At 26.4% G+C, this 26,705-nt stretch overlaps 1 protein-coding gene across 1 annotated transcript in view; it reads right to left on the bottom strand.

Annotated features, from left to right (window-relative positions):
* LOC129611586 (frizzled-like) overlaps positions 1 to 17,447 on the bottom strand; it is a 54,389-nt gene extending 36,942 nt beyond the window's left edge. Inside the window, exons 1-2 of the mRNA XM_055524794.1 lie at positions 17,316 to 17,447; positions 15,672 to 15,791 (exon numbers count right to left, since the gene is read on the bottom strand). Coding sequence (XP_055380769.1) covers positions 15,672 to 15,791; positions 17,316 to 17,447 — 252 coding nt within the window. The remainder of the gene's footprint in view (positions 1 to 15,671; positions 15,792 to 17,315) is intronic.
* Between the last annotated feature and the right edge of the window lie 9,258 nt (positions 17,448 to 26,705).

Genomic DNA, 26,705 nt, shown 5'->3' with positions numbered 1-26,705 from the left:
ATACAAAATTTATTCATTTTGTTTTTGAAGCTGAGAACTTCAATTGAAAATTTGACAGAAACAATGCAAAAATTCAATTGAAAAAATTAGTAATCCTATATTGGAAATATTTAAGAAAAAGTGAGAGAAAAAAAAAAGCGAGATATACAAATAATCTGTATGTTTCATAAAATTTGGAAACCTTCATAATATAACAATAATTTATCGAAGTGACGAACCTCACCCGTACTTAGTTTAAAACAAAATTTAAGTTCAAAATTCTACTAAAGCAATTTTATGTCTGAAATTTTTCAATAAATTTTAAATAAGAGCACATAACCTACATTCATGTAAAAGAACAACTTGCATCAAAGAATTTTCTTTCATCTAAATCTTCCTCTTTATTATAATTTATTTTGAGTATAAGATTACATTATGACATAACTTTATAAAATTCTTTAAAAAAAAAAAAAACAATTAATATATGCAAAATATTTCAAAAACAAAAAAAAAAACGAAACCATCTTAATTAAATTTCATCCAATTAAAAATGGTAAAGTTAATTAAATCTGTAATAACATTCATTTGCACATTATCTATGTTGTAACACACATTTAACATCAATTTTATATACCATATGTGAGTAGGTATGTATATGTAAGCATTTACAGAATGTATGTATGAAGTAAAAGTTGAACTATCTATTTCAATTCATATACTCTCTGCAGTTTATGAAGCTTCTGCTAATGAAATTTAATACAAAAAATTATTAAAATAACTTAATTAAAATAAAAATAATAAAAAAAAATATTTAAAAAATAGTTTCTTTTTTTTTTTTTTACAAATTTTTATTCTAATTTTCTATAACTTTTAATATCTCGCGTACGCTTTTATAATAACTGAGTGTAACTTAATTATAATACAGTTTTTATGAAATGATACGCTCTCATATGAAAACCACTGTATGAATGTATGCATAAAATAAAGTTGGTGAGGCTAATTTTAGGGTTAGTTTTAGAAAATTTAAATTTTTATAAAAATTCTAATTTAATATGACAAAATATGATAAAAATGCCACATAGACGTAAAACGAATTTGTTTGCATAGGAGTGGAGTAACCGTTGAGAGTTGCAATTATAAAAGTGTTTTAGTCTTTGTACACAAAGTACTTGTAGGCTGAAGCTAGCTAGTTACGTTGTATCGTTAAATTATATAACCATATTTTATTAGATTTAAAGTTGCTCCAATTTACTGTATGTGGCACTGCTCCTTTCTGTATTAATAATTATAGTAAAATCTGTTTACACACCTTGAATTCAATATAATTATTTGGAAATTTCAAACTTGTTAATACCAAACCATATAATATACTCCAAATTTATTAGAAATTAGAACCAAAAGGAAAATAAATAAGTTTCAATTTATCGCTAAAACATTTGCAAAAAATTCGCTAAAAATTTTGATGTACATAAAAGTAGGTAAAAATGGCATTATGCAGAAGTTGATAACTAATAAATTTATTAAAATTCTAAAAAGTCTTTTTGCACTAAAAATTCCTCAAGAATAAGAAATTCATATTTTTTTTTGGAAAATTAAAATCATACAACGTATAGACGTAATTTTGACAATCCTCTTTCCCGCCATCTCTTAATCAATTTCTTTCACTCTAATTCGCTCTCCTTTTCTCAATATATCTGTTTAAAACAGCGAAAGAGTTAACTTCAAATATGGCTTTCATTCCCTTACTCATGTGTTACGAACGGAATATCAAATAAATGCGATAATATGTGATAGTATCATGGAACACTCGCTATATATGTAATTAAAATGCATATCACTCGCATTCACTAAAATTCACTATATACTTCACCGAAACGCAAATCATAGAGCGCATCATTCTTTAATTAATATTTTCTAACACATACAAACGATGTTATTCGTTACGTCATCAAAAGCGTTTCTATTTTCCGTTAATGTTCACATTTTGATATTTATTAAAAAAAAACTTAATAATATTTTAGCAATTAATAAAAGAAATACACAGAAGCTATACGAAAATTTGTTACAACATAGAAATTTTAAGAATTTTTTTTTTGTTTTTACAAAACATGTGTTACTAAACACAGTTACTATACGTGGGCGTATATGTGTATATCTGATTATACGTTAAATTTTTTTCAATCTCAACGACATGAATTTAAGTACATTATTTTAAGGGAGTAAAATAAACAACGGTAACGGTGAATGCATTCAAAAAATTGCGCTCAGTTCGGCTATGTTCGGCTTCGGCTATGCTCAACAAATTAATTCCGTTAGCTTTTGGTTGCATTGGTGCATTTTTGGAAATCTAAATATAATAAATCAAAAATTATCAGTTATTCTCTGATTTTTTTAACGAAAATATGTAGACTAACTTCAGAAATATTTGAAACATAGAAGATTTCGCTGTGTGACGCTATGCTACTGAATTCTTGGTTTCTTCATCAACGTAGTTTCGTTTTATGATTTTGCACTATACAAGACCAATTTAATGACCCAAAACTACAGGAAAACTCCGTTATATCGAAAGGTTTTTAATTACTACATTAATATCACATTAATCAACTATACTAGTAACTAGCAAAATACTTTCAAAAGTAAGATTTCTTTATAGGCAACTCATTTTATTCTATCTTAATTACAATATTTTTAATTTGTAGAATTTATTATAGGCACATTTTAAGCTATTTGTAATACGATGTAATTTTTTCATATGTGTATAGATTATTTTTTTGCTTTTTCATAAAATGTTATGTGACACCCAACATAAAAACGTAATAATAGCTTTACATTTATTAATAAATTTACAAAACAAAAAATACAAACATTGTTCTTTTACTTAAATTTATTATCAGATACGCCACCTTATTATTAGGTGTATAGAGCTGAGAATGAAAAAAACACAAGATATAAAATAAAACATCATGGCATAGTAATCTTATTTTTTTTGTTTTTGTACACCCTCCAAACATTGAATCCAACATTCTACTTATAAGCTATTAAAGTGACTAATGATAGTAGAGTATGTTGTTTTTTGTTTGTTTGTTCTTTGCTAATGTAAAGATTATAATTTCACTATATGCAGTGCGTCTACATATATTCAAGTTTGGCACCCTTAAAAGAATATTTTTGTGATCCGAATTTAAGAACTGCAATGTATTGAAAGTTAATGTGAGGAAAATAGGATTCCGGAATAATTTCGAAAATTAAATATGTTTTTATAAATAATACTGTTTTTGTTGATAATAATTTTATCAATAATTTCGGAATCCCGATTTTGGCCGAATTTTAACTATAAAAGACAATACTGAAAGTTCGAAGGCAATACATCAGATTTTCCTTTTAAAATGCAAGTATTCGAATATAATGAGAACAAAAATGCTTCAAAAGCTTCAGGTACTCAAACTAAATGCCTAAATACTAGATATTTTCTAAAAGTTTGGAACAAGATGTCAACATCTTTCGTTTTAGTACGTCGTTCTACCTCTGTGGGTGCCTAATACTTTAATACTAACATGATGTTCATAAATCACAAGATATGTTTTATAATCAACTTTTAAAATGAATAGACAGACGTATATTACATACACATACGCGTATAAGAGAAGAAAAACAACAGGGAAGAAAACAACAGCAAAATATAAAAATTTGAATTTTAATGCGGTTGAAGTTTTTGAACACATTTCAAGGAACGAAAATTATTTTAATTCTCATGTTACAGATTATGAACGGATTTAAAATGACACAAAAAAAAAACTTTTTACAGAAACAATGACAAAGAGTTAGAAAAGGATTTTCTTACTTTGCTATATATACAAAGTAAAAGTCACATGCATGTCTTTACATGGAAATATATTCGTGTATGTTTATACATTATATATAAACATACTAATGTATTTTTGTGTATAAGTATGTATTTTAATGTTATACGTATATGCTTTCTTTATTTCAAGAATTTTCAAGTATTTACTCTTAAATCATAATATTTATTCTTCACTTAATGAATAATTTTTGGATAATCGGTATAATTAGAGAGAAGAGTGGAAAATTTTTTTAGTAGAATGAAAAATTTTAGAAAATCTTTTTTTTTAAGAAAATCTTCTTAAATTTGAAATTTTTTAATATTGAATTAATTAATTTAAATTTAGTAGCTTTAAATTCGAAAGATTTTTGCAATATATTTTGCTACTTGGGCATATTATCATATAATTTGGGTTCGAAAGTCAATCATGAAACTCACACACATCTGATGCATATGAATTCTCTCTTACGTACTAAGTCTTATGTAAAATTTTATGTGAATTCTCTCTTAAGTTTTATTTTAAAATTCGATTTCAGTAATGAATTTTTCGTCCTCTATCATATGTTAACAATTCAAATAAGTGGAGCTGAAACCTGTCTGGAGTTAAAGAAGATTTCTGAAGCGAACTAAGTTATCTTTGATTTTACAGTCACATTCACTATTGTAAAGACTAAAGTTCGATCTCGGAATCTATTCCATTTCATGTGCCGCTTTCTTTTTTGTGCATATATAATTTGCATATATAATTTTTATTGAGTATATTAGTATTGCATAATAATTTATAATTGAAATATTAGAACAAAAAATTTTTTATTGACCTAATTATATTCGAATTTTGTAAACGAGAAATAATTTATTTAAGTTCTTTATAGCAAAATCAATATAAATCAAAGAATATCATATGCCGTATAGTGCATAACTTTTAGTTATTTTTAAAACTGCAATTCACTATTGCAATCTCCAGCTAAAGCAATCCTTGATATTCAAAAGTTCGCAATATCAAAGGTGGGACAGAGCATGTGTGACGGGTTTAACGAGATATCGAAGATTAGTATCGAGAATATAGATAAATTCCTCAAGACAACCGGATGACTTAAGTAAATCAGTGGTAGCAAATTTTTGCTAATTGGGATTGCGGTGGACCTACTGCACTTACCACGTCAAACAACAAACCAAATAGTGAGGTATTTTCCTCTTCATTCGAATAAAATGCGCACACTCTCTCAGAAGATTCCCTTCGGTCTTTACACACTCCCAAAAAAATCTGGAAGTACCCTCAGTTTCTAAGCCCAGCTTGGTATATTTATACCCGTACGAACGTATGTTCGAAGGGTATACTAAATTTGCCTTACCGTTTGTAACGCTAAGAAATAACGGTGCTAGATATAGACTCAAGTGTATGTTTTTGATAAGCGTCAAATTCTGAGTTGATTTAGCTTTGTCTGTCCGTCCGTCTGTCCGAACGATAACTCAAAAACTAATTGAGCTAAGTTCACCAAATTTTCACAAATGATTTATTGTAGTAAGTGCCAGAACCCTATTTAAATTGGACATGATCGGGGTACCGGTTCGGGTAGCTGATATACAACTTCAAAATTTATTTGGCTATATCTCAGAAACTATAAAAATTTAAAGTCATATTCTGCCCCATAGTTAGTTATGGAACATTAGTTATTCGCACATAGGATAACAAATTCGTACGGGTATCACAGAGTTGACAAGGTCAACTCTATTTTTTTCTCTTTTTATATTAAAACTTTATAACTATTCAAAAATTATATTTAATAATTAAACCAATTGAAATTTATTTCACTCATAGCGAATAACATAAAACATGAACGTATGTTTGTTTCCTCAAATATATTTGAAATATAAAACAAAAATAAATAATAAAAAGTCTAATATAATTTTAGAGCATATTCTGAAAATATGTGAATATGTAGGTTTCTACTATTTGTATAAAAAGAAAATATGATTTTGAAAAACTTTAAAGAAATTTAATTATTTCCCTATTTATTTTTTTAACATTAAAAAAAAAATTCAACTCATTTCTTTCCTTCATTTCCAAAAGATAAATATCAAGCGCATCAAAAAAATAAAGACAAATTAGAAACTCATATTATCTAAAAAGTTGAAATCTGACACGATTAAACTGTTTCATATACACAATCATACATACAACCATGACATAGAAAAATGCGTAATTTGACAGACAGTTCTCCCTCACTCTCATCTTTCACAAACAAAGAAAAAAATGTATTTTTATAATTGTCATTTTTTTGCTTTTTAACAATCAAAAAGAGAAAAGAATTGCAAAAGAGAGGAAAAGTTTTTCTTTTCTCTCTTCTAACTTGTCAAAGTGTTCAAAAGTTTTAATAATGAAATTAAAAAAAAGAACAAATGAAAAAAGTATACAAAATCTTTTGTTTTTTGAAAAGTTTGAAGACAAAAAAAAATTTTTTTATTTTTTCTCTTTTTTTTCTAATTAAAGAAATTTCATCCTGTGTCTGCCATACAGTGAAAAATTATGCCTTTATCTAATCTTCACCCACCAAAGTTCAAGTAATGAAAACTCATAAGAAGTTTTAGTTTTTCTAAAAATATTTTTCTTGTTTTTTGAAAATAAAACAAAAATTTTATTTTACCGGTTTCTTAATATAAAAGATTCATTCATTTTAGAAGTAAGACAATTCCGATAAATCTTTGTATTTCACTCTAATTCTTACAGAATAAGAACAAAAAAGTTGAAAATCATAATTTCGAATTTTGACTAAACAAAAGACTTTTGTTTTATTACAAAATTCTAAGGATTTTAATATATATATTTAGATATTTAATAATACACACACACAAAATACATAAATTTATAAATAATTTTTCAAATGTCAAATATACACAACATTTTTAATTATGAGATAAATGTCAAAACTTTTATGCTAAAGAAATCATATTTTGAACATTTTTTCGTCTAACTTGCCATTGCATGTGATCACCATAAATATTGAGTTGACTTTTTCATGAGTTATCTCTTTGAAATTGCATCCTAACAGGGTTATTATTGGAACAACAACGGTTAATACCGTTAAAAATATTCATAACACTCTGTATTGGCCTTTATGTTACGTTTATAAATTGAGTAGCTTTAATGCACTTGTCTAACATTCTGTATGGAGCAGGTAAGGATAGATTAGGCTAAGTATAAAGCTTAATTAGTTAATTTTCCTTAATAAAGATAAATTTCCTTGATAAGGTGCTGATTGCCACGGTAGTTGTTTCTATTTTCGGTTGTTTGTACTGTGTCTATAATGGTCGAACTTCATTTTTCTAATGTAATTCAGTTGAAATCAATTTCTGTAACTGTTTATTCAACTTAATATAATCAAATTTAATTTAATTTGATCTACGGGGTCTGCTGTTAGAGATCGTGATATCGCCCTTAATTATTGATCCTTAATTTATTGGCCTTCGAAGCATTAATTCAATATTTATCCAAAATTTTCGTTTTAGTAGTTTTGTCACCTTGGAAATTTGAAATTAAATTGCCAATTGTGCTGACTATACTCCCGCAGATGTTGGATATTTCATTCTATTTATATATAATAAGAAAAGATAGGAAAATTTTTCAAAAATTATCTTTATATTCATTTCTTCTTGCACCCTTATAATTTCTTATATTTCCAAAATAAACAAAATTTCCTTTTTCCATAAAGTGGAAAGTTAATAATTAAATTTATGGTGTGTGTTTTCTTAAGGCGAAAATCATAAAAAACAATAAGAAAAGTTTTTTCCATTTTTAACTTAGGCAAAATAAAAATGAATTTTCTTCATTAACTTTTTTTTTTTTTAAATCTTATTATTAATTATATATAATTATCCCCCCTCCTCCCAAACACGTTAAAGTTTGAAATTAAAATTTTTGGAAAGAAATTTATGTATTGACTATATGTGAGATTTCAGAAACTATAAAGTATTATAAAAATCAACAGAAATAATAAATTGAATGATGAAGTTATTCAAGTCAACAAATTAGGGACATTAATGTACTTATATTCAAATTCAAACAAAGACATTATTGTTATAATAGTAAAAAACTTAGAAAGAAAGAAAGAGTTAATTGCCTCAAAGCAGAAGAAAGTATTTTAATTTAAAAGTTATTTTCCCATTTCATACTTCAAATATAACTTCATGGTTTTATAAAGTACAAATTAATTTTAATTATTTCTTTCATAATACAAGAATTAATTGAATGGCATTATTCGAGCACTTAGCTTTGTTTATCACTTTTCCTCTAAAATTTTTTCAGTATTTTTCAGACGCAGAAGCAGGGATAAATAAACGGGCTCAATTCTGTTTGGTTAACTTATTGGTTACTTCACGAAGGTGATGTATCTCCTGAAGCATCAGTCCTAGAAAAGCACTATGGCTATATGCAACCATTGATTGGCACATCATCAACTAGGCGTCGATCGTATGGTGCAATAAGGCTCAGTAGGCTGGTGTGCAGATCACGCTACAAAAGTTTCAGAGCTACATACAAAACAGAAATAATTAATTGAGCGGAATCAAAAATAAATTCCACATAAAACTCAAAATTAATTCATTTATACCAACTAAAAGTACTTATATAATTATGAACATCGCCACTTAAAATATCAAGTTGCATTCATTGTATTCATTGTATTCATTCATACATTTTACAATACCCAATATACAAGAAAAGCCTCCTAAACGTTTTAAATATAAAAACATAAAAATTATTTTATATTTTATAATAGATGTTCAACAAAAACACATTGCAGCATGTTATTATCCTTTTTCAATATAAAAAGCAAAAACATTAAAATGGGTTTGAGACATCTTTTATTTTCTATATATATTGTCCACATCCATATACTACATATTCATTCGTATTATAATTTTCAATATGATTTAACAACTTGTGTATTATGAATTTTGATTTCCTTTAACGGATCCTTGTTGTACATTGTTGTAATATAACAAAAAATACCTTCTCATTTACACTTCATAATATAAGGATTAATAAAAAAAAAAAAATTGTACAATTACACTCAATTCTCATACACTGTGATGTAAATTGAAAATGTAAATGAAAATTTCATTGAAAATTTCACATATACTCAAAGGAGCACCCATATATGAATATTCATAAATCCGGCATTTATGTATGGGCTGGTTTGGATCCTTTTATTTTGTTGTTTGTTTTTGCTTTTCTCTTGTTCTCATATATTAAAATTGAAATTGTTCTTGTTTGAAATGTTGTATGAGCGAAATACAAAGCGAAATAAGTAAAAATTTTCAAAAAGGATTTTCATTTATTTTTTATGTTTGTTTTTTTTTGGTGGAAATTACGGCACATACAACAGAGTTGAAAAAAAGGAATACAAAAAAAAAAACACAAAGTTTTTCTTGTTTTATTTATGAATTCATTTGTGACTGTGATTATTTTTTTATTATGCACAAAAAAACAGCAAAATTAAAGGAATAAAAAGGATGAGACAATTATGATGAGTTTTTAAAATTGAAAATGGCTTTTATGAGTTTTAATAATACATGATTGTAATGCAAAGTAAAAAAAAAATAAAAGGATAAAAGCAAAAACAAAAGTGAAGAAACTGAAAAAAAAAATGGCTGTGAAAATTAGGGAAATTATTTTATTAAAATACTTTTTTAAGATAAAAAACAAAAAAACAACAAGAAAAAACCAGAAAAACTGAATCGTATTTTTTTGAAAGAGAATTGAAATTCTTAAGTATTCAAATGTTGTAGAAAATTTTTCAGAGCAACCATGATTACATGGTTAATGTAGCAATGAAAGAAGAAATTTTTAAGTCCTTTCAGAAAAAAAAAACACCCCGTTTTAAAACACAAACCATGGAAGTAATTATGAATAATTTTTAATTTATAATTAAATATAAGAAAATTTTTTTAATTTTCGAATTTTTTTTTATAAAAATTCACTTGTACAATGTGGGGGAAAACAATTATTTTCAATTTAATTTTCAATATTAAAAAAAAAAATAAAATTAAGTTGAATTTTTTTAAAAATTGAAAAAAATTTTTTTTTTGCATAAACATAGGCGTTGAAGAGGAATTGGGATTATAAACACATTAAGTTATTAAAATACTTTAATAATTGAAATCTTTGAACGGAACACTTGCTTTTTCATTTTTAACTGTTTATTAAGTAACTGGGACCCGTTTTGTAAATTGAAGACTATTTTGTACAAAATTGTTGTTACGAGTATAAATCGAAATTAATGTGCATAATCAGTTCTCTTCACTAAATCTTTCTAAAAACTAATGCATATATTTAGGTGTATTAGACGATTAAACATGAGTCTTGGATGGGAATAAAAAAATGTATGAAAAGTGTAACTGAATTTTTATCAAATTAAAACAACATATTGTGTGAGTAATGTTAAAGCCGTACAATCTGAAATCCAGGTTTGAAAAATGATTTACCAAGATTCTAGAATTAAAATACGAGTACAAATTGAGAGTCTGAATGGATGCTAAAATTAAATTTTAATTTACTACGCATTTGTAAATACTCATGAAATTGGCAGCATAGTGACTGATATTATTTTAAATATTAAATAATAAGTACTAGAAATTGTAAATTCCAATAATTAAAACAACCAGTCTAATTTTTTGAATAAAATTGAAACTGAACACGTAATAGAATTTCAAAACTAAAATGAATCATCTCCGATAGCGTCAATTACAAACAAAATTAAATATTTATCACGATACTTGTACATTTGCCATGAAAAAACATTGATTTTGATGTGATCGTAAATTAGAGATTCTACTGTAAAATCAAACTTTAAATTAGGATTATTATTCAAACATATATTTACGAGTATATATGGAAATTTTATCTAATAATTCTCTATAGTATTATAAAAATCAATAAATTCTCGCTAATTAATAGCCTATCATATTATCAATAAAAAATTTCAATATCCTTGTAATAATAAATTATTCATTCAAAATAAATTATCATAATATACATTAAATATTAATTGATTATTATTCTATGTAAAATAAATTTCAAAAAATAATTACTACGTTGTTCTGTAAACTGAAAAACTGTGTGCAGCTTACACAGCTTATAAAAATAGCATAAAAACAAATATTGACTAATAATTTCCGTTATGATCCTTTTGTATCCTTTTCAATAATTAGCATATCAAAAGTATATATATTAGAATAATTAATAGGAAAATAGTATAATTAAAAAAAAACTCATAAATATTTTAATGCGTTGCCATTTTGAATTTCAGGTCTTTTGTTTTTTTCAATTAACATACAAAAGATTCTGTAAATCATATTCATATAATTTTAATATTTTTCTTCATCTTTTCCTTCCTATAGTGTTTTTTTATATTTTGCTCATATATACGGAGATGGACGTGCTATGAGATAAAGGATGTTAATAAACATTAATATTTTAATTTGAAAGGAATTGGGCATAAAAAATTCAATATTAGTATTATTTGAAAAACAGATTTCACGTCTCAATTGAATATTAAAATTCAGGGTCATGAATTAGTTTGGAAAAATATTTTCTTATTAACAGAAATGTATAGATGGTGATTGAATTTGTTGTAGTTCTAATACTGTTCTTAGGTTACTGCACATTATATTAGTTTTATGTATTTTTGTAGAAAAATATCTTAATTTATTGGAGAAAATGTAAGTTTTAGACCATAATATAAATAAGTACATGGATTCAAATCCCTTATTAACCTTCAAACTTATTTTGAAATGCTTTAAAATTCATTCTAAAGCAAATTAAATTAAGTTATACTTTAATTTATGAGTTTTTAAATTACTAAAATCTTGAAAATATCAAATTTTTATTTTTCGTATTAAAATTTTTAATCGCGTTATGTATCAAGTTAAATGATTTTAAAATCAATATTAAAATCGTAATTTAAACTCTGTGATACCCTTACGAATGAGTGATTTTAAGTGCTATGTGTTGATTGCCACATTGTTCCATTCGACCCTCCTGGTTTTTTATTCATTTGTGCAAAATTTCAGGACTGTATAATTTCAATAGTTTTTATAATATACAACAAAATGACTTTCGTAGTTGTATGGCAACTACGACCGCAAGTCAAGGCATTCCAAATAGTTTTAGCAAATAGCAGAACCATAATTTACGCTTATACGAAATTTCGATATTATAGCACCAATAAATTCTGAGATATAGTTGAATACTTTTGAAGTTATAAGGCAGCAACTGCTCCCCATTACATCCAATTTAAATAGTCATATGTGAAAATTTGGTGAACCTTGCTCTATTAGTTTCTAAATTACAGTTTAGAAGAATGGACGGACATGGTCAAATTAGCTCAAAATTCGACGCTGATCAAAAACATATACTTACGAGTATATCTATCTTTCAGACTATTATACCAACATACATACGTTCGTACGGGTAAAAAAACGGTAGAGTGCATCAAAAGTTTGTAAAAAGGAATGGAATCATACAAAAACTTAATTTTTCATAAATAACTTAAATATTTACCGGAATTTTAATCTCAAACCCGGATGATTGTTAGGGTTCTATCATCCTTCCTCATAGAACAAATCTTAATTTTTATATAATTTTAGTTGCTTAGATAGCAAAAATAATCGTTTACGAAGATCAATCGTAATCCAACTACTGGTGTCAGTCGAAGATGACCAAATTGTAGGACCACATTTACCCCTTTTATAGTGATCTATAAATTTATTCAAGTTATATGAATAAAACTCAACACTGAACAAAAGCCTAAGGAAAAATTCGACATGAAACAAGTGATCTGAATAAAAGAATTTTCACAGAAGAACTCAACGCTGGTTGATTAATTAAACTATTACAATATTCACTACACTTGTTAAAAGTTTATTGAATAAAAAATTGTATTGAAAATTTCAATTAATCTTGCAATGTGAAATCTATTACATAAAGTTTGATGTGTACAAAAATAATGATAGTGAATTCGAAAAACAGAGAAGTGATTAAGTCCCCCTCCATTAATAAATTTCGATAAAATCTCTTTAAAAAAAAAAACAAAATTATTACTTTCAAGAGAAATCATAAAATTCAATCGTTTTTAGCACTTTTCCAAAAATTTTTTGAAAAAAAGTGCTTATTAGTTTCACTCTGTCCGTCCGTCCGTCCGTCCGTCCGTCCGTCCGTCCGTCCGTCCGTCCGTCCGTCCGTCCGTCCGTCCGTCCGTCCGTCCGTCCGTCCGTCCGTCTGTCCGTCCGTCCGTCCGTCCGTCTGTCCGTGTGTCTGTTTACAAAACTTCTACATTCTTAAAGATAGAAAGCTGAAATTTAATACGTACATAGATCTTTACTAGAAACTTATTTTCGTAGAACAAAATTTTTACCTATCTCCCCCCCTCTAGAAGTTATACCCCCCCAAAGCACTAAAAATGGCCTATTTTATTTATTTGTTGCAGTGAAACCATAAGCATTTTTGAAATTTTGCAAACGCAGAAGGGCAGTGACTTGCTTCCCCTACCGCGGTATACTATAGTTAAACTTTAGAAAAACAAAATGGCCGTTCAAATTTACCGTTATCTAAAGTCCTTTTTTTCCAAATTTTTCATGTCGTTTTTCTTCTAGACCTCAGCCTGTAGAAGCTTGAAATTTTAGGGGCTTTTAGACATTAACAAGTAGTTCATTTCGTTAGAAGAAAATTTTTTTCCATCTCCACCCCCTCTCAAGTTATGGCCTCTTGAAATTTGTGAAATATGCATTTTTGACACCTTATATTTCTGAAACCGCAAGTTTTTTCAAATTTCTATAAACGCAAAAAGTTAACAGTAAATTCCATGAAATTAAAAAATATAATTATTTTTCTTAACTCACACAATTAACCCTTAAAATCGAGGATTATGTTAACCCCTGTTTATATTAAATTTTGCTTTATTTCAAAGACTGCATAAATCGTTCATCCTAAATATATGCAATCCTAGAAATAGTTTCGTTTATAAATGAAAATAATTTTAATAGTGTGGTGGATATACATACACTGTTTTTAAAAGCAGTGTTTTCACTTGTTTAAGGGAAAAGTGCTACAATACAAACCATTGGTTTGACCCAACTTTATTTTTCTCTGCTTTAAGGGAACGAGCATAAAAAAAATATTCTTTGAAGTTTGTTTTTCCCCTATTTCTCGTTCGGTTTTGCAATATATACAAAGTTTTTATGTAACAAACTCCCTAATTTGAAAATTATATGGAAAAAAATTACAGTAACAAATAACAAAGATATTGTTCATAATCATAAGGCCGTTTAAGTAGAAAAATTCCTATAGTAGATTACATACATTGCAGAACAAGTAATTTGAATTTTTCTATAACAACTGAAATTAATTTGTTTCCTCATTAAAATAAACACATTCTCTTTATAGGGTGTACAACGCACCGCCACAATTTTGTAAAAGTAGAAAAGGAAGAAGTGTACAATACTTTTTTTTTTTTAAATAAATAAATTTTTTTTTTTGTCGTAACTCTTTCAATATGCCAATAAAAGTAAAAGCGTAACATTAATACGCACTCTTTCTTAATAAAACAAAAAATACAGTGTTACCAATGAACATTTCAAAAATCATGGTGGGTATTATATGATTGTATCGACATTTTTATGAAAATATTTAAAGTTTAGAAAATTTGGAACTACTTAATTAATTCAATGATTTCGCCTCACCAGTTTACAGAAGAAAAATATTTATTTTGGGGTATTTCGATGCTTTGTCAGAATTACAGCGAATTTTCTATGTGATAATGACCAATTTATTTTGGCATAAAACGCCAAAATTGAATACATATTCTAATCCGGTTGTCGCACGGAAATCTTGATTTTGTGCATGAAGTCAATTTTTCCTAACAACCGCATGAGTTTAGCAGTATGTACTTAAAATAATATTGAAGAAAATCTTCACAAGGTAATGCAATTCAAATTTTAAGATATTATTATAAAATCTTTACAGCAGTATATTAAGATACGATCCTGTTTTAAATTGAGTTAGGAGATATTTTTTAAATATCTCGCTTAATATAATTAAGTGTCAAATATTGAAAAAAGTTAAAATGTCAGCAGATGCAGCTACATTATTCCCAGGGCTCTCAAACTTTTTGATTATATAAAACGTAAATAACAACTAAAATGTCTCTCCAAAATCATTAAAATTTCGGAGAAAAATAAGGAAAAAGAAATTATTATTGTAGCAATCTGGCAACAACCAATAATTTCTCTATCTTTCGCATTCTTTGTTTTCTGTTTTCCTTCAAAGAAAATATACCGAAACAAAAACAATGTTTTTTTTTTATGAAGTGTTCATTCAATGGTTTGTTTGTTATATAAATGTATGCGATGTGATGAGTACAGAAATAATGTAGCAAAACAATAAAAATGAATTCTTTATATATAGTAAAGAATAACAAAATATTAGCTTTATCTAGATTCTAGTAATAATAAAATATAAAATATTCATGTGGTACTCTTGTATGTACATATATACATGCTCCCTAGTTCATTTTACTTTTACTCTCCCTACACATAAATTTTCTCATTAATATGAAAATTATTCATTAGTGAATCAAAAGAGTCAAGTATGTACTTTAAATATATACATTATATTAAATATATATGTAAGTATGTTTATATAGATTCACTATAAACACAAATATAAATTTGTTTTTATGTTGATGCTCTGTTTTTATGGACTCCTCATTCTTTACCACAAATTATAAACATAAGAGAAAAGAAATATAATAAAAATTTTTTTTTTCTTTTTTGTCTTTAGTCTTTGATTACTTACCGTAAATAAACAGCTGGCAACACAAACAGCCGCCCAAGATCCAACCCAATAGCGGAGGACAGCACGTTCATTTTCCGGGAAAAACATTGCGTGACATGGTGCTCCACAATCACGAGTTTCCTGTAACAAAAATAATAAAAAAAAAATTTATTAGTAAAAATAAAAGTAAAATAAAATAAGAGAAAAAAAATCATTTGGAAGGAAAACACCAATATTTTAAGTACAAATTTTCAATAAAAAAAAAAAAAAAAAGAAAATGGAAAATTCAATGAAAGGAAACCAAAGATGGTGAAATGAAATTTATTGATCTGAATTTGTTTTTTTTCTTTACTTTGGTTTTTGGAATATATTAAAAATTTTTATGAGGTGATTTTAATTATATGGCGATTCTTTGATTTTTTATTTATGTATTTGCAAATTCAAAAGAAAAATACACAAAATACGGATCTCATAATGTACAAATTTTCAAGGAAACAGATAAAAATATTCCAGAACGTCGTATACGTAATGAAACTCATTAAATAAAAAATATAATTAACGTTTTTGGGGTTCTTTTTTCCTGTGAAAATTGAATTTATTTTGTAATATTTTCAATATTTTAAAGTACTTAGTGTAAGTTTTTACAGAAATTTGATGGAAAATTTAGACTAAATTCACTTTAAATTCTTAAAGTTTAAATATTTTAATAACTAATTTTATTGGGATTCTAAATGTGCTTGGTAACAAATTCTCTTATGAATACATTGTATCCGTTACAGATTTTTTTCCAAGAAGAATCGTTTAGAGCTCTTCAATTGCTCTCTCCATTGCTGAAATAAAATTCCCTAAGCGCATATAATAATATGTAAAATGATATTCAGAGATATTACTTGATGAAACCCTGGTGTAAAAAAAATGTGTAAACAAAGCAAAATTCATTTTAAGATTACATAGCAATTCAAAAAAAAATTGAAAAGTTGCAGTATTTTTAACCCTAAGTAAAATATTGGTAAAATAGTATTGATTTTTGAAACACACACTTTTCTAGCAAATTTTAGTGCTGACGGAGAACTACATTTTCAAAAAACGTGGATCATCAATTTAAAAATTTTCAGGCGCAAAATTTTAATGCATTCAGAGGTTGACAGAATTAGAAGTTCTTTTAGATGATTTTCGTCACCGATCATCACATGAAAGTTTGCAATGAAATATTTTTCGAAATTACAATCAAATTATTTAATCGCAATAAAATATTTCATTTTAAACACAACTAAATTATATTTTCTTATCAAAATATTAAAAAATTAATGAAATATTTTCTTATTTTAATTGACAATATTTTACATAAACATGAACTTTACATATAATAACGATAATTATAATTATAATTTTTCTTATAAAAAATTTAATAATCTACAAATGAGTTTAAACGTCTCAATTATCTCAAAACAAGTTGAGTACCAACTTAAAACAAAAATTACAAAATCTTAAAATAAATAATAAAATAAATATTTTAATTTTATAAATTCCTATTAAAAATTCTACAAAAAAAAAAATATACAGGGTGTGCGAAAATTGACAGACCTTCCGCACCTGTCCATACGAATGAGTGTATATATGAAGAGAAAATACTCGTAACAGCTATGAAGCTTTAAAAATGATTACTTTCGAGCTATAAAGTTTTAATGATGGTTTTAGTGATGAAATTTTTACAGTTTTTCTTACAACTCTGGAATTCGTGTAATTTTTAAAACCGTAAATTTTCTCTTTTAACGACGCATCATTACTTCCATACATTTTGGCGAAATATTAATCGATTTTTACAGGGTGTTTCATATAAGGTGACAAATAATTTCAGGGATGATTCCTTGAACAATTTCCAGCAAAAAAATTGTATGGGGAGGGAGGGGGGATATGAAGATATACTTGTTTTCGAACTACAGCCTGTTGAAAAAAAAAGATACCGGACTTTTCCTTCATATCAATAAATACTTATAACTTCGGAGCCATATACAACATAAAGTTACCATTAGGAGCTTGTTTTACAGGCGATTGATTATTCTTTCGATTCGGTCTCACAATTAATTTTATTTGAGTCATAGACTTCGAGGAACAGCTCGTCAAAGCCAGAATTTTTGTTTTTTAAGTAAATCAAGTTTGAACTCCTATATTTCAAAAAAAACTCCTATAAAAGCAAAATGTCTCTTATTATTTTTAGTTTGTTTTGGATTCATCCAATATCGTTGACTCTCAGACACCTTGCATAGCATGCACTATTACTTCTTGCATGTATGCTTGAATTTAAAATAGAAAATTCCTGTTAATAAACTCTTACATAATCATTATACTAAAAGTAAAAAAGTTATGTTTAATAATTAAATTATTTTGAAAAAAAAAAAATAAAAATAAAATAAAACACACAATATTTATCAAGAATTGATTTTATAATCAATTCTATTAATTATGTAACAACTTTCTTATTCCTGGAATTAAATTTAATTAAGCATTTTAAAGTACTTATAAGAATATTTTTATTTAATTAAATTTTAAGAATTTTAAATCTTATCATTAAAATATTTATATATCACCATTATTTTACAGTTACATATATGACATGAACATATTTATTTAAAAAATAAAGTTTTAAATTACACGATTTTTATATTTTCTTTCATTTCAATTTGCAAAACTATGTATATACTTCATAGAATTAGATATATATATATATTTGTATATGAGATTGTACACATTCAAACGCATTTCTATATTTATTGATATCAAATTAAGGAAATAAAATAATTTATCCAAGTATTTTTTTTACGAAAAAAACAAGTAAAAAACAAAAAATAAATTGCTAAGAATTGAGTTACAAATCTTGAATTTCCACTATATTTTCCAATTTCCTAGCTCTTCTCTATTTACTTTTCTCTATAAACATTTTCGTTGGTGTATATACCTTGGTATATTAAGTGTAGTATTCGAATTTCAATTTTCCTTTAGATTGCATTTGTGAATCGTATGTGTGTGTACAGGTACCTACCTAATAAATTATATTCTATTTATCTACAAAGTAGATAGTTTATATCTTAAAATTGTATCAAAAATAGATAAGTAAATAACATCTTTGAAAATTAATAACAATTTTTTTTTTTTTAAAAACTTTGTACGTTTATTGAATAATAATAAATTCAGTGACGTAACTCAAATTCTTAAATAAGGTACAAAAGAATTTAAAAATTTAACTAATTTTATTGGATTTTACAAAACATTGAAGAGATGCTGACTTGCATAACTTCTCACATTAAAATTTACTTGCATTAAAGAATTGTTAAGAAGAAATTTTAAAGCAAGAGATAGCAAAAGAAAATCAGGTTTTTGGATTTATCTTCACTTGTAATAAAAATGACACGAAATACTTCTGCTCTCTTGTTAAAAAACCCTTGTTGCGTATTAAACTGTTCTTGAAGTATAGGAAGAGATTTGCATTTCAATTTTCAAATTAAAAATGCCCGTGTGACCCTGTTAGAGAAATGACTAAAACTACTCTCTTTGTGAGGTATAGTAAGATGAACTTTCATTATGCGATAAATATCGAATAGTGAGAATCAGAATTTATTTCGAAATTTTAAGTGAATTAAAAAAATTTTCCAAAAAATATTAGACGTATAACTAAATTGAAGATAAAATTTAAAATAACAATAATCTGAAAAAACTGAAACTAAAAGGGCCACTATCGATCAAATTACTTTATTTACCAGTTAATTATTATAGCCTATTAATAAATCAAAGGGTAGTCTTATATTTCCTATCAAACGTTTAGTCATTACCTACTGCAATACCTAGAAAGTTATGTGGCAATGTAATAATCGAAAACAAAATATATAGAAATTACTGAAGCTTTTGAATCTGTTATATGGCCCCCAAATTAAAAAAATATTTTACTTCATATACAACTTCCAAATTTGTAGATACGGCGACATAATATGATACCTAATATTATCTAACTTCTAATTGTTAATTCTCTATTTCTTCGTCGGATAGTTTTAGTATGTATGGGGTGACAATAATTTTGAAATACACAAATAGAAGATGAAAATTATGTTTGTCAATAAGTCGGTTTGTGAGGACATTATGCAACAATATTTTCCAGTGTAGCAGCTAAATTTTAATATAAAATTTTACAAAGTTCTGAATTAAATGATCGGAAAAAGTCAAATTATCTCAATGATATATATGCGCTCTATATTATCATATACAACAAAACCCATGCCTATACTCCATAGATATTCCATAAAGAAAATAAAAACTTAAGTACGTACAAATATGTTTTTGCTATTACAGATAATTTCAAAACTTGTTCTACTTAAATAATTTCAGTAGAAGAAAAAAAGTATTTTCTATTTTTCTATTTTTATTTGCACAATTCACAATCGTTACATATTCTGACGTTTAACACTAAAATAAAACATAATAATGGTTCATTTAACCTATAGGAAAAAAAAAAATAACATGTCTTTTGCCGTAACACTAATGGAAATACTAAAAAAATTCTTATTACAAAAAAATTTTTTTTTCATTCGTTTTGTTATAAACAAAAATATACTTGTATTCCGGTTTATTCTGGCAAAACTGAAAATTAGAACTTTCAACACACGAAAAAAAAAATGAACATAAAATTTAGAAATAAAAAATATTAAACATTCTTCTAACATCTTTAATGAGCTCTCGTTTTGATAACTATCTTTTGATTACATACCGTTTTACATAGCTACATATTACGAAATTACAATATTCTCGGTACATGTACCATTTATTTAAGTGACCTTTTTTTTTTTCTTATGTAAGATTTTGTCGTATAGCGAACGAACTCTTAAATCTCTTTTTTTGTACAATTTATTTTTACAAAACTTTCTTTGATTGCATACAAAGTACATTTAGAACAAAATATTTCTAATTTAAGCGCGTGGCAAAATTACATTTAAATGACCATTTAAGGTAATTTTCATTATCAACAGACTGAACATGAAAATTTTACAATTTTAGATTGTGACTGTTGTTAACCCATTACGTAAATTATACGAATATATACCAATATTACTGCCATGTCAGTAAGAAATATTTTAGGAAATTTTTTTTACGATACATAAATTTCTCGGAGAAATAAAATATTGATAATTAATAAGTATAACGTAAGTAGGTATAAGGTAATTAAGAAAAATTTTCGAAATTATTTAAATTGATTTTTCTATTAGCAGTAAATGTGTGTTATGTGAATTTTGGAAACAGCGATGATAGTAAAACTATATACATTTTGAAAATATCATGCCCAAATAAAATAATTAAGTCAGTATTTGCGGTATTCGCAAAATTTAGCTTAAACTATAGATCTACGTCGCACATCGGATCTAATGTCCTCTTTCGGGGAGACATAGGAGCAGTTACAGGGGAGACATAGAGCGTTCCAGTTAATAACTGGAACGCTCTATTAACGATCTTTGCAGGAACTGCTGTCTCGAGAATACAGTGGCTCATCGAAAATACAGGAAGTCATGCAAAATTTTAAAAAATTTTAAAAAATTTTTTGTTTTTTTGCCAAGATGGGGAAGGTTGGTTTTGTCAAGGTCGTGCAAAATTTCAAATAATTTTTAAATAAATTTTAAATTTTCAAAAAATTTTTATTTTTTTGCCACTGGCTCATCTTTAGTGCTCATATCCAGCTTTGGCACAAGCAAGGTGTAGGTTCTTTGAGCCGCATTTCTATTTGCGAGTTTAGATTTGAAAAATGTGAATGCCAGAGTGAGGATATGGAGATCACATATGGTTTAAGTGCTTTTTTTGACAGTTGCATCAACATATCGCAGCAACAAATGTGTTTAAAATTTCTTTTTCTTACAATAATCAATCATTTTATCGGTCCACTTTTAAAATTTTTCGATAAAATTTTTCTTATTTTGCATTTTGTCTAAAAAGTACTAAACTCCAAATTTTACAAATAAATAAGAAAATTTTTAAAACATCAACTTTCAGAGTTTCGCTCAGTCTTGTTTTAATTGAAAAGTTATTTTACTGCTTGTGATGCATTAAAAATGCGTTTAATCGCCTAAAATATTGAAAAGTTTCAAAAATAAAAACAAAACTCTAGATTTTCATAAATTCCCTTTAAAAGTGCCAAAAATTATTAAAGTCCCACGGAACAAGGAAAAATCAAAATCAGTAATAATTCCTTTAGACAGAATGAGAAGAAAGCGCAAATACTTTTCTCTTTATTACAATCTCAAAATGAGAGTTTCTGCATAAATATATACGTACCATACATATTATAATTTATACAATTCTATTCACAGAAAAAAGAGCAATTTACCCCCTTCATTTTGTTTCTTTCTCATTAAATTTCACTATTAAAATATTCACTGGTGCAAATACTTAATTTCCTATGTTAGTAAGTCGAGACAAAGTTAATGAAATGTTAAAATAAATTTATATTCTGCACATAAAAACAATAAAAAGCATAGAAGTTTTCAATTTAGTTATTTTAGAGTAGACCATGCTTTAGATACAGGGTTCTACGTTATACTGCACTAATTAACAGAAAAGAAAATTAAAAAATTTTTATATCCTAAACCACAATTTCGATTTGACAAAAAAATAAAATAAAAACGAAGTGAAAAAAAAAGGATTTTCATTCATTGTATAAGTACACAATGTATTACAAGTCATTATACGCAACCATTGTGTGCACAAGGTGTTTCCAATTATAGTTCAACTTCTATTTTATCGAAGTATAATTCTATGCTATAGTTCTACAGAGAATCTAGAGTTACAATTGAATAAGATAGGAGCAAATGTAGAAATTAATTCCTAAATGTAAGGGTATATTGAAAATCTGCATATTTGAGTGTAATAAACAAAATGTGGCACAAGATTCTTGACAATCGAATATTTGAATACATTGGAAATTTTGGGAATTAATTTAAATTTTTAGTACCAGTTAATCCTATCAAATAGTTTTATGCTCAAATTTAACTTATTTATATACGTTTTAACGAATTCACTTTCGGATATCTTGGTGAAATGCGCTAGAATTTTGTTTATTAATCATTTACAGTGAGCATATATCTACCTAAATGTTCCTATCGGTATTCGTTAGAACAAGAGCTTTATAGTAATGTTCCCATAGTATAATTCACCAAACTATGAAATAATTTTAGCTATAATCACATCTAAGGTTGTGCTTGTTCCTGAAATCAGGACGAATACCTCTGTTAAACAATCTTTATTGTTGTTTCCATGACTTTTTTATCATCCTGTTCATTTGTATAGGATTCAATAAACATCGGTTAAATATGATTCAATCTATGTTTTTTATATGTGAAAATTGGAAAATAAAAATCCTTTTTTCTCCATTTTCTCATTTTTCTTTTAATATAAAAATTAAAAAAGTCTGGTAACAAATTTGTTTTTTTTCTTATATTTTCATTGTTTATTACTTTGTTACTACCAAAAGTATTACACTACATATATACGTAGATATGCGTACATACGTATGTTTATAACAATATGTAAAAATGCCTTTAGGTAAAGAAAAAGGTAGCATATTTTATATATGTATGGAGAAAAATTCAATTTACAAAGAAATTTCGAAAAAGTGTTCAGTTTTGCAACAAGGATAAACACCTTACATAGACAGCAATAAACACATATACATATATACACAAGTGTATGTACTAACATTTATATACAAGTTAGTAATAAATACAATCCTTTTGATCCTCTACTTTTGCCTGAAATTGAATTTGATTTCTCCGGCTACAAGAAAAAAAAATATGTTTTTTTTTTCTCTTTTTTAAATGTTTAAGGTTCAGGGAGCCTTAGAGCACATTAACATTAATTTATTCCAATGATTGTCTAGCCACAAATTGTATATATACATTTAACTTAAATCCTACTACTTTTTACATTCTATTCGGTCTCATTATATTTTATTTTATTAAATAAAAAAAAAGTGTTAAAATGTAAAACATATGATAATGCTTTTAAGAAGATGATAATGAAATTATGTAAAGATCTTTGATCAGAAAGCAGTTTTGAAACTCTTAGGGTCATTTTAATCATCTTAAATTCGAATTATGTGTTTTTTTATATCATGGAGGAATTTTAAAATAGAAGAAAGCTGGATCGTTCATAAATGGAAATCATATTAAATTTGCAATTAATTTAAGTTAGTTATAAAAAGATTGCACTAGAAGAAATCGGATGCCCTCTTATTGAAAATCCCCTCTTATTGAAAAATTTGGGAGGATAGAAATAGATTTTGCCTTCTATTTGTGATCAATTTAGAGTACATTGTGAAAATTAGTTGTCGATTTGTGTAAATTATAGGCAAAAATTATCGAAAAGCCATATGTTAAATGATGTAGTTCGTGCTTCAATGGCTGTATTGCTAGAAAAAATATCTCATATAGTAGGGCACCACAAACAAGGACTAATCACACTAATATCAATGACTTTTTCTACAACAGCGCCCAATTATATTCTGTGAAGCTAGGGATTACAACAATTCATTGACTTATACTGGTGAACAAAATATCACATTTCACAATTGAGATCAACGTTTTTCGGATGATTCGTGACATACTAGACATAGTACGTAATGCCTAACAAGATAGTTCAAAAATAGAGAGTTTCCACTACACCTTTCCACATAAGCAGCTGCGAAGATCATATATTCGAAATTCGCATAATTATGGTTTTATCAAAATTTCGGAAACTTCAAAAAAAGTTACAAAAATCTCTCACTTGACATTCAATTCCATAATTTAATATTTTATCTGTTAAACGGAAATATCTGATGCTTTAGGAACAAAATTTATAGAAAATTTGTCGTCATTACCAAAAATTTAATTCAAAACACTATAATGAACCAAACAAAATTTTCTGATCAATGACACCATTTTCATTCGCAAGGAACAAATAGTGTCAAACTTTTGTTGCAAACAAATTGCAAAACATTGTCTTCTGTATGATGGCTACATGATTTGGATAAAATTTTATTTGTAATCAAAATACTGACACTCATATGATTTCGTATTATCCTTTTCCTGTGAAATTTTCCATTACATGTCAAATAAATTAAAAACTTTTCTGACAATTTTGAAAAACCACCATCCATAGACCAGAAATGAATTCTACAATCTAGTTTCGTAAGCGTAAAAATTTGAAATCTCAAGTTAACTTGAAATTACAACTTAAAACAATATTTTTTGACCATGTCACATACATAAATTCAATTTAATTTAAAAACAGGAATATTGTCCTTTTTTTTTTTTGGTTTGCGATAACATAAAAAAATGAGCGACCATTTTAAAATTGGATTTGATTTTCTTTTTTTTTCTGCAGACAATAATATGGGACAATGGTTAGGGTTTCGCGACAGAAAAATACCACAACAGTAATTGCAAAGAACGTTGTTGTAAACCACACGGAAAAGAGCCAAAAAAAAAAAACAAAAATAAAAACAAAAGGAACATTTTTTTTTGGAAAAAGGAAATTTCATCCTGATTTTCTAAGGAAAATTTATTAATAAAAAAGGAAGAACAAAAAAAAATGCAAAAATTTGAAATTTATTTTGTATTTTGATGAAAAAAATTTCATACTTGAATTCTTGTGTTGCTACTGAGCCCAAAATAAACCAATTTTTATAAAAACGTGCCATGTAATTTCATTTTTTCTAATTCAACACTGTTTTGTTTCTATATAGCTCAGTAAATATCCATAGGCTGCTAAATTAATTTTATTGTTTATTCCCAAAATAAATTTTACAAATATACAAAGCAATCATACACAAACACGAAACATTTAGAACAGTTATTCCAAACAATTATAAGATACCAAAATGATATTGTTTAAATTTAATAGAACTAACATTTGATTTGACGGAATGGATGAAATTCTCTCTACGGAAAGTTTTTTCTTATTTCACCCCTAGGAGGAGCATGAAGCTGCGGTGTATCGTATACAGCCATCGACGAGATATTTGATTGACAATATTATTCATGGATATATCACTGTTTTCTTTTAAGGGCGCAGTTTTATTTCACCGAATTCTTCCGAATTCATTCAATTGACCAATGGAAAAATAAGAGAAATAATTCAGCTCATATAAAAAACAAACAACGTATAGATACAGAAAAATCGAATGAAAAACAACTTCCCGATAATCAGAAATCATGCTAAATAAACATTTCGCTACAAAAGTCGGGTTTTCCAAACTTTCCCGATAAGTTTGTAATGGATTTTATGTTATTTGAATAACGGTAAAAAAACATTAACAACATTTTGTATGTATGTATGTTTACTTTTACCTCGGTGACTGAACAAAGCTTTGCTAGAAAATAATAAAAAGTAGTTAGAAAATTTACTTTTTTAATTTGTTACATTCTTATTTGAGTTTAACCAGCTTCGAAGGCGGGAAAATCTGTGATCAAACTGAATCAAACCGAATTTCAATTGCATTCTTAATTATTCATAACTAAAGAGACTACAAAAATGGATACTTCATAAGAGTATAAAGGATCTATACAGTTTTATTAAAAATTCAAAAACTCATCATAAAATTTGAAGAGTTTGAAATAAGAGAACAAAAGTAAATATGAATAACAAATCAAAAATAACAAATTTTCAGGTGAGGGAAAGTATTGGCAATGTTTTATTTTCCATTGACAAATAAATTTTTGTTTACACGAAAGTAATTTTTTTGCTTTTCATATTTAAAAAGTAAAAAACACTTGCAAAAGGGTTGACTTTTAAATTTCCGCGAATTTATTTATTCTTAACCATCATAAACAATAAAAAACCAATCATATTTTTATATGTAAGAATGTATTATGTAACAATAAACAACTGAAGAAAATTCCTTACGGCAAACATATATATGAATATTAAAAAAAAAATTGCGCCCTTATAAAATATTCATCATAACTGTGAAACCGCAAAATAACTTGTGTTCATATGTGTACATTTATGCATGTATAATTTGTATAACCTAGTTAAAATTGT

This window comes from Condylostylus longicornis, unplaced genomic scaffold (assembly GCF_029603195.1).
Source record: "Condylostylus longicornis isolate FDR11 unplaced genomic scaffold, ASM2960319v2 ptg000053l, whole genome shotgun sequence".
NCBI lineage: Eukaryota > Metazoa > Arthropoda > Insecta > Diptera > Dolichopodidae > Condylostylus > Condylostylus longicornis.
This window is presented reverse-complemented; position numbering and strand designations above follow the sequence as displayed.